At 41.1% G+C, this 15,463-nt stretch overlaps 1 protein-coding gene across 2 annotated transcripts in view; it reads right to left on the minus strand.

Moving 5' to 3' along the window:
• The window catches only part of myo10l1 (myosin X, like 1), a 51,218-nt gene extending 41,460 nt beyond the window's left edge, over window positions 1-9,758 (minus strand). For both annotated transcript variants that reach the window (XM_054796168.1, XM_054796167.1), the window contains exon 1: window positions 9,388-9,758. In XM_054796168.1, coding sequence (XP_054652143.1) covers window positions 9,388-9,408 — 21 coding nt within the window. In that variant the 5' untranslated portion in view covers window positions 9,409-9,758. The remainder of the gene's footprint in view (window positions 1-9,387) is intronic.
• Window positions 9,759-15,463: the final 5,705 nt, after the last annotated feature.

Below are 15,463 nucleotides of genomic sequence, written 5' to 3' on the forward strand. Positions count from 1 at the left end.
AGTTCCGCAAGGCTCGATGCTTCGACCTGTTGACATTATTCTTTATATGTTCCTGGAGTTCCGCAGCGCTTGATATTGAGACAGCAATGTTATTCTGTACGTGACTCTGGAGTTCCACAAGCCTGGATGCTACTCAGACCTTTCTGTGTGTATTCTTTGCAGCAAGGGTGCCCATTACGTCGATCGCAAGCTACTGGTCGATCGCGAAGGTAGTGTGGGTCAATCGCATAAAGGTCACTTTGTAGATGTCATATGGCATGAGTCAGCTGACATTAAGCTCCCCTCCTGATACGCTGTTCCTCCCCTGCAGCAAAGATTAAGTGATGAACAAACGTTTCAAGCTATACACGGAGATGCAACTTTTATCTTTATTATTGTGGTTATGGATAAACTAACTCCGCTGTAAGATACCTGTATCTATAACAACAGCTATCTGTTCACTTGTAGTGGCTAGTTATGTAGAAAAATAGTGAATTGTTTGATGGTTTTGCTTTGCGTCCTATACTCAACTATAAAAGTGCGTGCAATCCTGATATACATGTGCAACGTACATAAATGCTTATATTTATAAATATAGTAAATATATATATTTTTTGTTTATAGTTGGAGGTAGAACTTTGGGACTTGGTCATTTTAAAAGTAGATAGCAGGCTGAAAAAGTGTGAGCACTGCTGCTTTAGAGGATCCTGGAGTTCCGTAAGGCTAGATACAGTACTTAGACCTTTCTATGTTATTCATTACAGGGTTCCGTGAGGTCGATGCTCCGACGTGATGCTGGAGTTCCTAAAGACTCCATGCGCCTACTTCTCTATGTTATTCTTTTACATGATCCAGGAGTTCTGCAAGACTCAAGAGTCAACCATTTTATGTTATTCTTTACGTTATCCTGGAGTTCTGCAGGGCTCGACGCTCCGACCTATCTGTGTTTTTTGTTTTTTTTTACATGATCCTGGAGTGCAGCAATGCCTGATATTCAGACATCTTGGTTACTCCGCATGTGATCCTGGAGTTCTACTAGCCTCGACAGGACACAGACACTTCTAAGTTATTCTTAACAGGATCCTGGAATTCCACAAAGCTCGATGCTCCGACATGATCCTGTAGTTCCTCAAGGCGTGATACTCTGACCTCCGTATGTTATTCTTTAGACCAGGGGCGTCAAACTCGTTTTCACCGTGGGCCACATCGCAGTTATGGTTATTCTCAGAGGGCCACTTTTTTAAATTCTATTTTAGAATTTTGTTAATTAATTATTACACTAATTTTTCATTAATAACTAATAAAAAATAGTCATTTAAAATTGTATTTGACAACAAAAAATATAAGGTATTCTGTCAATATTGACAACAAATACATTTAGCAAGAAAGATTGTCCTTTTGATTTAAAAAAAATATTTTTGAAAGTTGTTTTTGTTAGTAATATAAATTTTGTTTTTACTTTAATATACTTTTTAATTTATTGTAAATGTAATGGTAAATGTTTCTTAAATTATTGTAAAAATATGTTTTAAATACAAAATTTTTTATATTATTGTAAAAATATTTTTATATATTAAAATTTTTACTAATTTAAATACGTTTATATTAAGTAAAAAAATATAAAATTACAGCACACAGCATACATATAAAAATACAATAACATAAATATAATTTTACAATAGTATAAAAGTAAAATAATGAAAAATAAAGCTTAAAAAAGTAAAGACAAAATTAATCTTAATAACAAAATCACAATATATATACTAATATATTTTTTAAATAATATTAAAATAAGTGTCCTTTTGACATGCATTATTTCAAGGCTTTCGCGGGCCACATAAAATGTTACAGCGGGCCAAATTTGGCCCCCGGGCCTTGAGTTTGACACCTGTGTTTTAGACGATACTGTTCCATGCTAGTTTATTATGAAAAATGGTCAAATGTGTTCATCCAAAAGCTGATGTATAATACAGTAGCTTTACTCACGAAATTCTCTCCAGGCTGTGGTGCCTTCTTTGTAGATTTATCGTTTTTCACACCACATGCGTCTTCTGATGGTCTATGACTGAGAAGACCCCAACATTATGAGTATGTTTTTAATTTCCTGGCAGAGTGAAAACAATGCTTGCTTATTGTCAAATGGGGACAGAACTAATTACACGCATCGAGATGCACAAAATGTAGAAGAACCACGAAAGCATAGTAAGAGTCGCGGTTGTTAGCAAATGAAAGAACGACACACAGTTCAATAAATAAATAATGAGGGAAAGAGCTGAGTAGTTGTTAGCTAATGGGGGGTGGGGAATAATTAAAGATGAGAAGGAGACGGGAGGTCACGGTGGGACCTCCGGAGTGTAAAGGTCGAGGGTCGATCTAATACAAAAAATACAACACTTGGAACAATTCAGCCACATCACAGACACGCAGGTTTGGAGGTTTGGATGTTATTGCCGACCAGAAAAAAAGAAACATGCACTATAAAAGATGTATGTATTGATTTAGTGGGCCACACAAAGCTGTCATAAAGCACTCTGATCCCTCCCCGAGCGCTCCAGCCTGAAAGTGTGTCAGTAATATTCCATTAAAGGTGATAATATCATCAGGACAGGAGGGCTTTCAGCAGATTATATCAGCAGCAGCGGCGGCGGGAACGCAGAGTGAGGTTTGCATTTTTTTATTTGTGTGTGTGTTTGGGTGTCACCTCTCTTGTGAAAGTCACATTTAAAATGATTACAGCTAAAATTCAACGATGCAGCTATTAAAAAAAACAAAAAGAGACTGAAAAAAGTAAGAAATAAAAGGGTTTTACAAACTCAGTGGCCACAAGAGAACCTCGAAATTTGACCTTAATCTCAAAATAAACAAAGCAATCATCCAACTTAAACCAGATCATACTTTTCCATATGTGTGTGTGCACAATGTAAATCCTCTTTGAGAGGCCAGTTTTGAAGAGCCTGCTAATTATCCCATTCTCTCTCATGTTGGATTAAACTACAGTCTCACACATACACCCACACGCACGAACACACACACCGACACCATGGCAACAGGACTCCACGGCAACAGGGCACCATGGTAACAGCCTCCCTCTCCTCTCTGGGCACAACTGGATGCTGGGAGATGGAGTCAACATGAACTATTAATAATAAAAATGTAATAATTCATACAATTGTAATTAAAATGAATTTTTTTAGATAATTATAGATATATAGATAATTAAAGATATGACATTTAAAAAATAATAATTCATTCAGAAAATATTAAAATGTCAAATATATTAAATCTATCGCTGAGTGCTGTTTTGAATTAAAACTCAAAATGAATTATTAAAAATAAAAAAGTAACCATTAATACAAATTCAAATTCTTAGATAAGTATAGATGTATAGATAATTAATTATAATGTATAGATAATTAAAGAAATGAAAATAATTCATTCAGAAACTATAGCAATGTCAAATCTATTAAAATAACTGACTGCTGGGAGATGGAGTTTTAAAATTAAAATTAAAATTATAATATCTAGATAATTACAGATCATTACAAATATGACATTTAAAAAAATAATGCATTCAGAAAATGTAAAAACGTCAAATCTATTAAAATAACAATGCTGGCAGATGGTGCTTTAAAATTAAAGTTACTCATGTAAATAATCAAATAATGTGCATTAAATATGTTAAATTATTGAACAAGCAGTGATATTATTCTGTAATTCTCTAAGGTCTGGCCCGATCTTGCAGCTTTAACTCATCAAAGTGCAGAAAGAGCTTCTGGGTGATGTTGCTTTAGCTGCAATTTGCCTTACAGCCGCAAAGACTTGATGGTTTTGGACGACAGTAGCAGTGTCCCACCTACACATGCATAAGAAAGTAGGCTGCAAAGAAAGACTCATGGCACACAGACAGCCGCACTGTAGCTTTAGGGAGGATGGAGACCCACCGAGAGAAAAAAAAGACAGATACTGAGGCAGCTCCTGAGCAGAACAAATGTGTTTGGAGCAGCTGAATATAGGTCACACACATCTCCAGCGACTGCGCCCCCCCCTCTTGCCTCAGCAGCCTCATAGCAAATCCTGCATAATTTCAACCACAACATATATGGACGAAAGGTGTAATAAATCTGTTTTTCAGTACAAACAAGCTGCTTTGGTCTTTGTTAGCGTGTCTGTTGCACAGTTTTTTTGCACGTAATTCAAGCAGGTGATTAATATTTCAGTGCAGAACTTTCTATAGGCTTTCTATATTATAGTGCGGCATCCACTTTTGTACACTTAAATGGTCAATAATGGCTTGTTTAGTACAAGCTGAGGGACACCTCAAAGAGGAAAAACATGTAGTTTGCAAGTAAAAGCACTATGCAGCTATGAACCAAAGGTATATTTAGCATACACTTTATGGAGAAAAGTATTCAATCCATTAAGGGTCCAACCACATTGCTTTTGAAGTTCAGAGCTTTCATGATGTCATGAGGGAAAAACCTCCTTCCTTGTGGACATGGAAACGCCTCTGACCACCTAAAAAAAAAAAGAAAGGCTTCGCTACACATCTTAAAATGCAGCCTAAAGCTCTGCCAACTTTCCGTCAGTCAGCTACAGACGTAAGTAAGTTTGATCATTTGGTTTTTCTCCAGCGACTAGGTAACCCTAGCATGATTATGGTGTTATAAATGTGAGTGTAATGTTAGCACTGCAGTTCACATAGCTATGCTAGTGTTGCTAACATTTGTGTCCTCCTGTCCCACTCCTTAATGTTAGATTGGTGTATGTGATATATGATAGGGCTGCATGATTCTGCAAAAAATGGGAGCCATGATTTTCTGTCTTAGAATTGAAATTGCGATTCTCTGGGACAATTTTTTGGAGCATGCGCACGCCCACGCCATGTTCAGGACCATTTCCTCATGTTTTAAAGAAATCGCTGTTTTTTGTGATTATTATCGTCATTACTATTAGACTTCTCATTGTCTTTGTCTGCTTTAAAGAAACGTCCAACGTCTTTCTGCTGTTCTTCATCGGAGGTCCTGGAAGGACAGTTGAGATTTTTCAAATAGAAATTAATAGAAAGACGGAAAATAATCCAAAAACAAGGCATGCTCACTCACTCGACAATACGTTCATGCACGTAATAAAGACACGTCAAAAGAAAAGTCAGTTAATGAATGTGATTGCTCCTCCCACGAGCTGATGAATAACAGCCAGCATGCCTCGCCAGCCAGGTCAATTTGGCCAACTCGTCCTAGCTGGCGAGGCTTGCCGGGGGACGGGGAGAGTGAGGAAGAAGTGTCGGCCATCATGCTAACGACGGTGCAGCGTGAGGCCTTGTGTATGTCAGCGTTTATGTGTGAAGTAATTGAGTAACATTTTTGTCCATCCCATGAATTTTTCATTCCTGAGTGTGAATCAAGATCGCAATCTCTTCAATTTTTTGTCCAGCCCTAAAATATGGCATCTATTATGTAATACCGCTTCTTGTGGTCACACACTGTCAGAAACAGGCATGGACAAACACAGCTCATTGGGCTCATGACACCAAAAAAACTTTTAAAAAACACTAACGAAATGAAAGTAATCACTTAATAAAACATTTTTGTCATACTGCTCTCACAGACAAATAAACAACTATGAAATACCAGTGAAATGAAGTTGAGATTTTGACACGCTCCCTAGCGAGTTTTCTAAAACCGCCGCCATCTTGGCTGGAACCAGATTGAAACACATGCAGCCATGAACTCTCAGCAAAGCCGAGAAAGTGGTCAAATAAATAACATAAATAAATAACATTCACTGATATTGTGTTGTGATGACTAGCATATAACACATACACAAGTACTGTATGTTTTCCAGTCAGTGACACTGACAGCTCTATGCACACTGCAAAATACAATACCAGTGACCAGCGATCGCTGCTTATCTAGCCCTGGCATGAATTGAATAGATCTAGTAAAAAAATATGGATTTACTAACTCAAACTGACAGATCGACTGCAAGGTAGGCTAGAAGGATGAGTGACAGCAATCCATGTTTAGCTAGAAATTCATGTCGAGAACACGTCACGGCAACCACTTAAAGACACCAATAACATAATAATAATATTCACCGTTGTGATGAGTATGATATGTTTTTATGATATGTTTTACTGGCAGTGATAGCAACGGACAGCTCTATGCACACTGCACAGAATTGAAGAGGAGTGACAGGAGTTGACACTGCAATCAAAGACGACCCTTTGGATTTATTATTTATTGCACGCTACAACAAATAGCACATTAACCGCACAGCACGTCAGAGCCAAGCCAGCTACGAATCAACACTTCATTAGCCCAGCAGTAGTGTGGCTACTATAGAGAATATTAGTAGAAAATGTGTATTGACTTACTGCTGCCTGGGCATGCATTTCCTCTTGAGGGTTTTTGACTTTTTTTTTCTATTTGCGGGGCAGTGTCAAAACAATAAATCCCTCAAAGCTTGCCGAAATGCCAAAGAATCTGACACGGCGAATGGCGTCTTTTGGAAATGTGAACAAGCTCACTGCGTCTCTTCGAGTGTTCCAGCAAAAGCTTTCAACACAACGGGCAGCGATAATAAACAACAGAAATTCATCCACAACTGGACCATAACAATTGAGAAAGGATTGGAGCGAATGATAACTTCCGGGTAGTAACTTCTGTAAACTGTAAATGTCACTTGCCCTGCCCTCCCTGGAAGAAGTGACGAAAAGCTTTAAAAAACCCAGTAAATATTCCAACATTTCAGCAACATTTCCAACATTTCTAACACAGGAAATATGCCTTTCAATGTTGTTTTCACAGCAAAAATAATAACATTAACATGTGTTTTGGTGTCATGCGCCCTTTAAAGCTACAGACACACAAAATGCTGTGTTCCCCATAAAAAACAAGCATCAAGGCTAGATTTTGGCCAACACACTGTTTATATACTTATTTAAAACAGTTAAAAAATGCTAAAATATGGGTTTTAATGGTAGAAATGTAGGTTTAAGCTGTAAGTCAACCATACTCCACTCCCAAAGCTTCCCCTTTTGGAATAGGGAGAAGGTTGCAGTGTCGTAGTCTGATGCTACCTGACATTTCATGCTCGGCCGCTGCTTGGCCAGCTATCATTCTGCTTGGGTTGAAAGAGAGAAGGAGTGAGAGGTCAGCTGTTCACTCTCACGGACAGCAGAGTGATGGAGATGCAGAGGAATGAGCCTATAAAGTGGAGTTTGGACATAGACACTCATATCCTGTATCTCTCCAGTTATACTTGTAAGTATCACATGTAGCATATACAGGACTCGCTACAGTCCGTTTTTACTGGTCCTACATGAGGTTTCAGTGAACGGGGCTGTGGGGAATCAATGATGATGATCAATATGTTAAAATTGAGGGGAAAATGTCGGAGACGGTGCGACTTTCCACTGTTGCCATGTGTCATGCAAGGCCTTCACAATGGTGGACGTATTACTCGCACATCTCAGCCCGTATCCCACGGCAACAATGGTGATCTCCAAACATTATAACAAGTTACATCTCTACCAATGTGAGAGGCTCAAGGGATAAATAATTCCACTACTTTAATGCACAGCATGACATAGCAATCCTGAATTACCATGCAAATATGTTGGAGAGATTACACTAGGACGCTGTCCAAAGTCCATAGACAGTCGCTTACCCGACTGGACGTTTTGTCAGTGCTACCATTTTCCGGCGATAGCATGACGTCATCACCACAATGCTAATTTTCTTCCCAGGCTCATCCAATCAAAGCAATACATCTCATGCTTGGTGGTGGTAACAAAAGGCAAACACGAAAGCAAATAAGAAAATGATATCTTGCGCAATAAAGATGCTAAAGTGCTAAGCACCAAAGTGCCTTGAGCCAGATGCTTCCCAAAATCCCACAATTTCAAGGAAGTCGGTTTTGTAGTTTTTTTCTTCTGAAAGTCAATCAAAACAATACCTCTTGTGCTTGGTGAAGGTGACAAAAAACTGCTAGCATGCACAACAAAGATGCTAAAGTGCCAACATCGAGCATCCGAAATATGTCCTGGTTATTTCATTTGATGGAAAAATCATAAACCGTTCCACTGCGGCTCCACCTGCTGGATGTGGTTGGTCACTACACCATTTGGCCCCAATGCAAGTGAAAGGTAACAACAATGAAAATGTGAAAAAAACCTTTTGCACCCACACTTTCAGTCAGATCCTCGCCACAAATGCACAGTTTCATGAAGGTCGGTTTCGTAGTTTTTTTCCTGCTAAAATGCAATCAAAACAATACCTCTTGTGCTTGGGGGACGTAACAAAAGGACTGCTAGCATGCACAATAAAGATGCTAAAGTGCTACCATCTACTGTCCTACATATGTCCCGGTTATCTCGTTTGATGGAAAAATCATAAATCGTTCCACTGTGCAATAAATAGTAACACAAATCAAAACAAAAGCCTATACATACTGTATACTGTATATACAAAGCCTATACAAAAACGATAGCTTGCACAATAAAGATGCTAAAGTGCTAATATGTCGTGGCTCTCTCGTTTGATGGAACATTCACAAACTGTTCCACAGGGGCTTCATCTGCTGGATATGGTTGCTCACTACACCACTGGGCCCCAAAGCAAGTGGAGTGTAACAAAAATGAAGATGTGAAAATAAACTCTTGCTTCCACACCTTTAGCCAAATCCTTGTCAAAAACTTGATTTTGGTTTTGTCCGTTTTTTTCTTCTGCTGTTTTTCTTTCTCTCAAAACAATACCTGTAGCCCTTGGTTGAGGTAACAACAAGGACGACACCTTGCACAATAAAGATGATAACAGTCCCATGACGATATAATAAAACCCCTTTCTTGCAATCTCACCTATTCCACAGCACATCCACCCCTCCCCACAGAAGGCCACCCTTCTCCATCACCCCCTCCCCCTCAGCTGTGCACATACCCACCCAAATGCAATGCATCCACCCCAAAGTGCACTTAAAAAAGCATAGAAAATAAACAAACCCGTACACAGACATCTCTAAAACAGCACGGGATGGATGTTGCTGCAGGCCGAGCCCATGTTAGCAGATTGGCTTTAATCCGGCGATGGAGGAGAACCTTGTGGAGGTGAAAGCCCGTGTGTCAGCTCTCGTTTGGCCAATTTATCTACGGCGAAGCTCGGAATTAATTCACAAAGCCGGCAGACAGGCCTCCATGCTCTGCAGTGGCTATAAACTGCCTCGCAGTACAGTTTGCTTGAATTGCTTTCACTGTCAAAGATCATCGAAATGCATGAAGGCTCAACACCTGCCATCGTGGCTGAGAAGTAAAAATGAATACAAAGCAGTCAAACCATCCCTCAGTGCGCACGAGTCGAATACGAATACGAATGTCTAATCACCGTTCACATTCCCTTAGCGGCGTCTTACCTCCGTAAAGAACGCCTCCATCCTCCTCGGTCAGTCCACCCAGACGACGCGCGCCGGGCCCGGCTGAGCGCACACGCTGGACCCGGTAGCCGGTGCGCAAACCTCGGCGTGTTTTGGCCCAAATGTGTGGAAAGGCGGTACTGCCTCCGTGCTGCTGGTGTGTCCCATTCACAGCACCGTCATCATCTTCATCTTCTTCTTCCTCCAAGTGGCTGGGTTAAATGCCACATGTGAATGACAAATCCACGGAGGGAGGAAAATGGGGTGGGAATGTCCACGATTGGCTGCTGGCTGGCTTCTTTCGGTGGCTCTGTATGTGTGATAGTGAGTTGAGATAGCGGACCAGCCCGGGGGCAGTACGAGCATGACGCTGTTGCCCACCGTGTATACTGATGGAGGGGTGGGTGGGTGGGGGGCGCATCGCACACAAATCCAGCGCAACACATACACGGAAAGTGGGGGTAGATGCATGGCCAATATTGAACATCTGGATTATCAGTAAGACCAATGACTAAGTAGTATACAGTATAGTTATACTGTATGCAATACTGATGTAACTTCACACAGATTCTATGTTATTATTCATTATAATTTTATCCTTAAGGAGACTGAGGGCTGCAAGAAAACGGATAGCTGATGTGCATCGAATGCAGTTGAAAGGAGACGTGCTAACAAACAAGAACTATGGAGGAGAACGAGTATGAAATGAGACCAATTTTCTGAGGGCAGCAAGGAAATGGGCCAGTACGTAGTATGCATTGAATGCATCAGTCTTGACAAGACACGTTAACAAACAACAATAGAGGAGCATGAGGGTATCCTGTATTTACTTCTTGACAAGGAGACGGATTTTATCCGAGAGGAGACTGAGGGCAACAAGAAAACGGGCCAGTAGTGCATATTGAACATACTGGTTGGAACAAGATATGCTACCGACAAAAAAACATAAAAAAAATTTTTTCTGTATTTACATCTGGGCATAATTTTATCCAGGAGGAGACTGAGGGCAGCAAGAAAACGGGCCACTAGTGAACGCATCGGTCCGAACAACACATGCTAACAAAGACAACAATGGAGGGGACAGAGGATCTTGCTGTATTTCAGTCTTGGGATAATGAGATCAATTTTATCAAAGAGGAGACTAAGGGCAGCAAGAAAATGGGCCACTTGTGAACGCATCGATCCGAACAACACATGCTAACAAAGACAACAATGGAGGGGACAGAGGATCTTGCTGTATTTCAGTCTTGGCAAAATGAGATCAATTTTATCCAAGAGGAGACTGAGGGCAGCAAGAAGACGGGCCTCTAGTGTGCATCTTTACAAGACAGGCTAACAAACAGCAACAGAGGAGAACATGGGGTTCCTGTATCTGTGTAGGCTCTCAGTCGTACAGGAGTTGTCCATCGAGGAAAAGGCTTCTTGAGACGTCATCTGTACTTCTGTGAAAAAGGTGTCGGACGTTTCGCTCCTCATCCGAAGAGCTTCGTCAGCGAACTAATAAGTGCTGGTAGCTTAGGCCTTAAATACAGTAAGAGTGGGCGGAATTGGTGTGCCAACACCCTCCTCCTATTGGTTCATTACACTAAGCCTGGGCGGAGTAGTGGTATAATCCTATCCTGTTATTAACACCTCCGATAAAAGGGAAGTGTCGCTCCCTGAATTGGGTATGAACGACTCTGATACTGGCTAGTTAGCATCTATTGTTCTGGCTCGGCCCTGGCTTCACCTCATTTGCAAGACTAAGAGCTGTGGGTTTTGGTCTCAGTAACCTGCTGAACACAGGGTCCAAATTAAACCTCAAACCACCATTCCGATTCAATGATGGGTTCTGTTGTTTGACAAAAATAGCTTCCTTTACTCCTCTTTCAAACCATCTGTTTTCTTTGGCCAAAATCTTTACCTCGCTGTCCTGAAAAGAGTGATTGGTAGCTTTCAGGTGTAGATGTACTGCTGATTGAGGACCACTAGCATTGTCCCTGCGATGTTGATAAAGCCTTTTTTGGAGCATTTGCTTAGTTTCCCTAATGTAGTACTCTTTGCATTCCTCATCTTTACAGTGGATGGAATAGACCACATTGCTCTGTTTCTGGTTTGGAGCCTTGTCTTTAGGATGCACTAATTTTTGTCTCAGGGTATTTACTGGTTTGAAATAGGTAGGAATTTTGTGTTGCCATAAGATCCTCTGGAGTTTTTCGGAGACCCCCGCTACATAAGGGACTACCACTCCTCTCCTTTTTGCTTCTGTGGGCTTTTGGGTTTCTTTCCCTACTCTCTTCTTTTGACATTTGTTAAAAGCCCACCGTGGGTACCCACAGGTTGAGAGCGCTCTCTGGACATGTTGTGTCTCCTTTTTCTTTCCCTCAGCACTAGTTGGTATTTGTTCCGCTCTATTTTGGAGGGTCCTAATAACCCCTAGTTTATGTTGTAGTGGATGGTTTGATTCAAAAAGCAGGTATTGGTCAGTGTGTGTGGCCTTTCTAAAGACCTCTGTAAGTAGCTGTCTGTCCTTTCCTATAATTACCTTGCAGTCTAAGAAGGCTAGTTGGTTTTCTTTAGTGTCCTCGCGAGTAAATTTGATATTGATGTCCACCGCATTGATGTGATCTGTGAAAGACTGAATTTCATGTTTTTTGATTATGACAAAGGTGTCATCCACGTATCTAAACCAGTGCCTTGGTTTTGTCCCTGAGAAGGATGTGAGAGCCTGTTTCTCCATCTCTTCCATGTACAGATTCGCCACTATGGGTGAGACGGGTGAGCCCATAGCACAACCATGAATTTGTCTGTAGAATTTCCCTCTAAACTGAAAATATGTGGTGCTAATGAGGTGAAGCCAGGGCCGAGCCAGAACAATAGATGCTAACTAGCCAGTATCAGAGTCGTTCATACCCAATTCAGGGAGCGACACTTCCCTTTTATCGGAGGTGTTAATAACAGGATAGGATTATACCACTACTCCGCCCAGGCTTAGTGTAATGAACCAATAGGAGGAGGGTGTTGGCACACCAATTCCGCCCACTCTTACTGTATTTAAGGCCTAAGCTACCAGCACTTATTAGTTCGCTGACGAAGCTCTTCGGATGAGGAGCGAAACGTCTGACACCTTTTTCACAGAAGTACAGATGACGTCTCAAGAAGCCTTTTCCTCGATGGGGTTCCTGTACTAACTTCTCTGTATGGAGACACATTTTATCCAAGAGGACACTGAGGCAGACATGATGGTTACAGTATGTTGCGCGCATGTGTGTATCGAACATCAGCTCAGGAAGGCATCAAGTGACTTCAAGCACGACGTGATGTCTAAATCAGCCATAAGGAGCAAGCTGTCAGCAGGAGTGGAGTTAATATTTCTGTATGATCTCTCAGGAAAAAAGCCCCCGCCTTTAACTGGCAGCTAGCACCCCGCTTTGGGGTGAAAAATGAAACCATGTGGCTCAAACAGAACAGAATCGGCAGGGGCCAAAAAAACACACAAGGTCCCCAAAGACATGACTTTGTCCAAGCGCAGTAAAAAAAGAGACAGATGGTTAATGGGCACAGTGGCAATGTCTTCATGTTCATTCTGTCCCGCCACCACCCCCTTTAAGAAGACTGGGCTGCAGGAGCCAGGTGCAGCCTCCACAATCTGCCCAGCAGGGTGAGGCCACTTTGGGGTGCGGCTTTGTCAAAGCTCAGCCTCCTCCTCCTCCTCCTCCTCCTCCTCCTCCCAGCAGCCCTGGAGGTAAAAGTGAGGCCTCCTGTATGCTTATTATGGAACAGCAGAACCCCCCTTTTCATGCTGTTAGAAATACAGTATGAGTAAATCAGACACTCACAGCGAAATAGACAAACCATCCTTACACGACGGCCTAAGTAAACCTTAAAAGTCTCCCCTATTTATTAAATATAGACCTTTTCATGACGTTCTAACAGTAACATGAGTCCCTGGAGCCTGTTTTTTTACTTGTTGGCTCCACTTCTGAAGTTGAAGCTCCCGGTTTTCGTGACACCATGAAGGAAAAACCTCCTTCCTGAGGCTTCACTGCACATCTTAGCATATAATATAATGCCAACTATTCGTCCGTCAGCTACGGATGTGGGAGCTATAAACTTGACCATTTTGCTTTTCTTCAGCAAAAACACTAACCTAGCATGGCGTTGCTGTTAAAATGTGACAGGAATGTTAGCTCACATAGCTATGCTCGTATCGCAACGGTTTGTGTCTGCCTGTCATACTCCTTAATGTTACATTGTTGTATGTGATGTGTGGCATCTAAAACTGGACACCCCTGTTCTAGGTCAAACAATGCTTGAAATTGATTGAATGAAAGACAAAAAAAGAGTTAGAAAGATACACGCCATTTATCAGAATTAAAAAGGTTGCTGTTTCTGCAGGTATCCATGATGCATTCAAGTGCCACAGGGGGAAAAAAAGGTTAATTTGATTATTTCAGCCTGCAGCAGTGGCACGCATTAACTAAAACTGGCATGATTAATTGATTTGTTGATTAAGAGGACATTATAATTTATTTTTGTCACTGCGGGACTTGGGATAAAGACTTCCAAAATGAGTTCAAACCATTATTAAACTAAAAAAAAATGTTAACAAAAAACAATTTGCAAACCAAAATCCTGTGCCACACTTCCTATGACCTGCACCCAGCTAAACCCCATCCGACTGGTTCTCCCGGATGCATAAGTCAAATGCAATCAACATATTCTGCTGGAGGTCTGCATGGAAGTCAATAGCCTAAATACCATGGCTATACAGATTTTCCCAGGAAAATCCCCAGAGTGAAAAAAGACAGGGACTGGAGGGGGCAGGGGGTTGTTGCTGTTGATAATTACATGGCCAAAAGCCACCGACGAGTGAGCCTGTACTATTAAAATCTCATTACCATGACAACAGCGGGCCTGTGTGACCTCTCTCTTTTTTTGGATTGATACTTCTGTGAGAGTACAGAACAGAACTTTGCTTCGTCATCTGGCCACAACTCTTGCATTCACTTGCTTTCTCCTTCACCTCTCCTCCTTCTCTTACACTGACGCTGCATATTTTCAGGGTGTGTGTGTGTGTGTGTGTGTGTGTGTGTTGCCCTTTCAGATATACACTCACATGCCACACCATTAGGTACACCAGATCCAATAACAGAAATGTATCATTTTTAATCAGAAAACTGCAAATGCATGGTCATGGATGACCATTATGTATCCCAACAGGCACTCAAGGCAAGAGTAAATGGTGCTACAGTGGTTGGCTTCTTTTTACACTTGTGGGGTAATCAAGAATGTGGAAAAATGACTCAGATATTCTGCGTTAAGTCGCTTGTATGTCTTGATATTCACAGTGGTTTATCTTTTTCTTTGGCTTTTGTACATTTTTGCAATGCTACCACAGAAGGGAATACCAAAAGAGGAAAAAGTGTGATGAGAACCATAGAACAGACAGAGTTATCTGTCAGTTGGCCCCTTGACGGCTGTGTTGGCTTACCCTTCCTACTCTTGGCCTCTAAACAGATGCTTTGATTGCTTGATAGCTTATTTTTATCCGCACCAATAGGAAGGTGGTGTCATGTTCGTTGCCTGTTTGCTTTTGCTTTCAAAGCAAAACAAAAGAAATAGCATGACAACAAAATGACAAATTCATGGCGCATATGTGGCTGCGTCATCGTACTGCGTCCGCATAGACTGTGGATACGAGGCTGAGAGTTAACAGTGGTTGACTTCTTTTTTTACAGGACAGTTAAGAATATTAAAAATGTGACTTAAAACGTTGTACAATTAATAAAGGTTTCGTGATGGTCACAGTTTGACACCGGGACAGATGATTTCTATTTCCATTGTTTTGTGTGGGAGAAAAATTGTGTATTTACTTCATTAGGAATGATGGAACATAAAGGAAATGCAGAAATTCATGCATGCACTTGAGATGACCAATTCCCCGCATGATGTCACCTGATCTGTATGACTCATCACACACACACAAAACATAAAATCTCATTTCTGAGGATAAAGAAGGTCATATGGAGTCTTTTTTTTTTAAATACCATAAATTACAGAGTAGATATTGAAACCATGTTTGCTGAGCTGTGCA

Source organism: Dunckerocampus dactyliophorus, chromosome 13 (assembly GCF_027744805.1).
Source record: "Dunckerocampus dactyliophorus isolate RoL2022-P2 chromosome 13, RoL_Ddac_1.1, whole genome shotgun sequence".
Taxonomy (NCBI): domain Eukaryota; kingdom Metazoa; phylum Chordata; class Actinopteri; order Syngnathiformes; family Syngnathidae; genus Dunckerocampus; species Dunckerocampus dactyliophorus.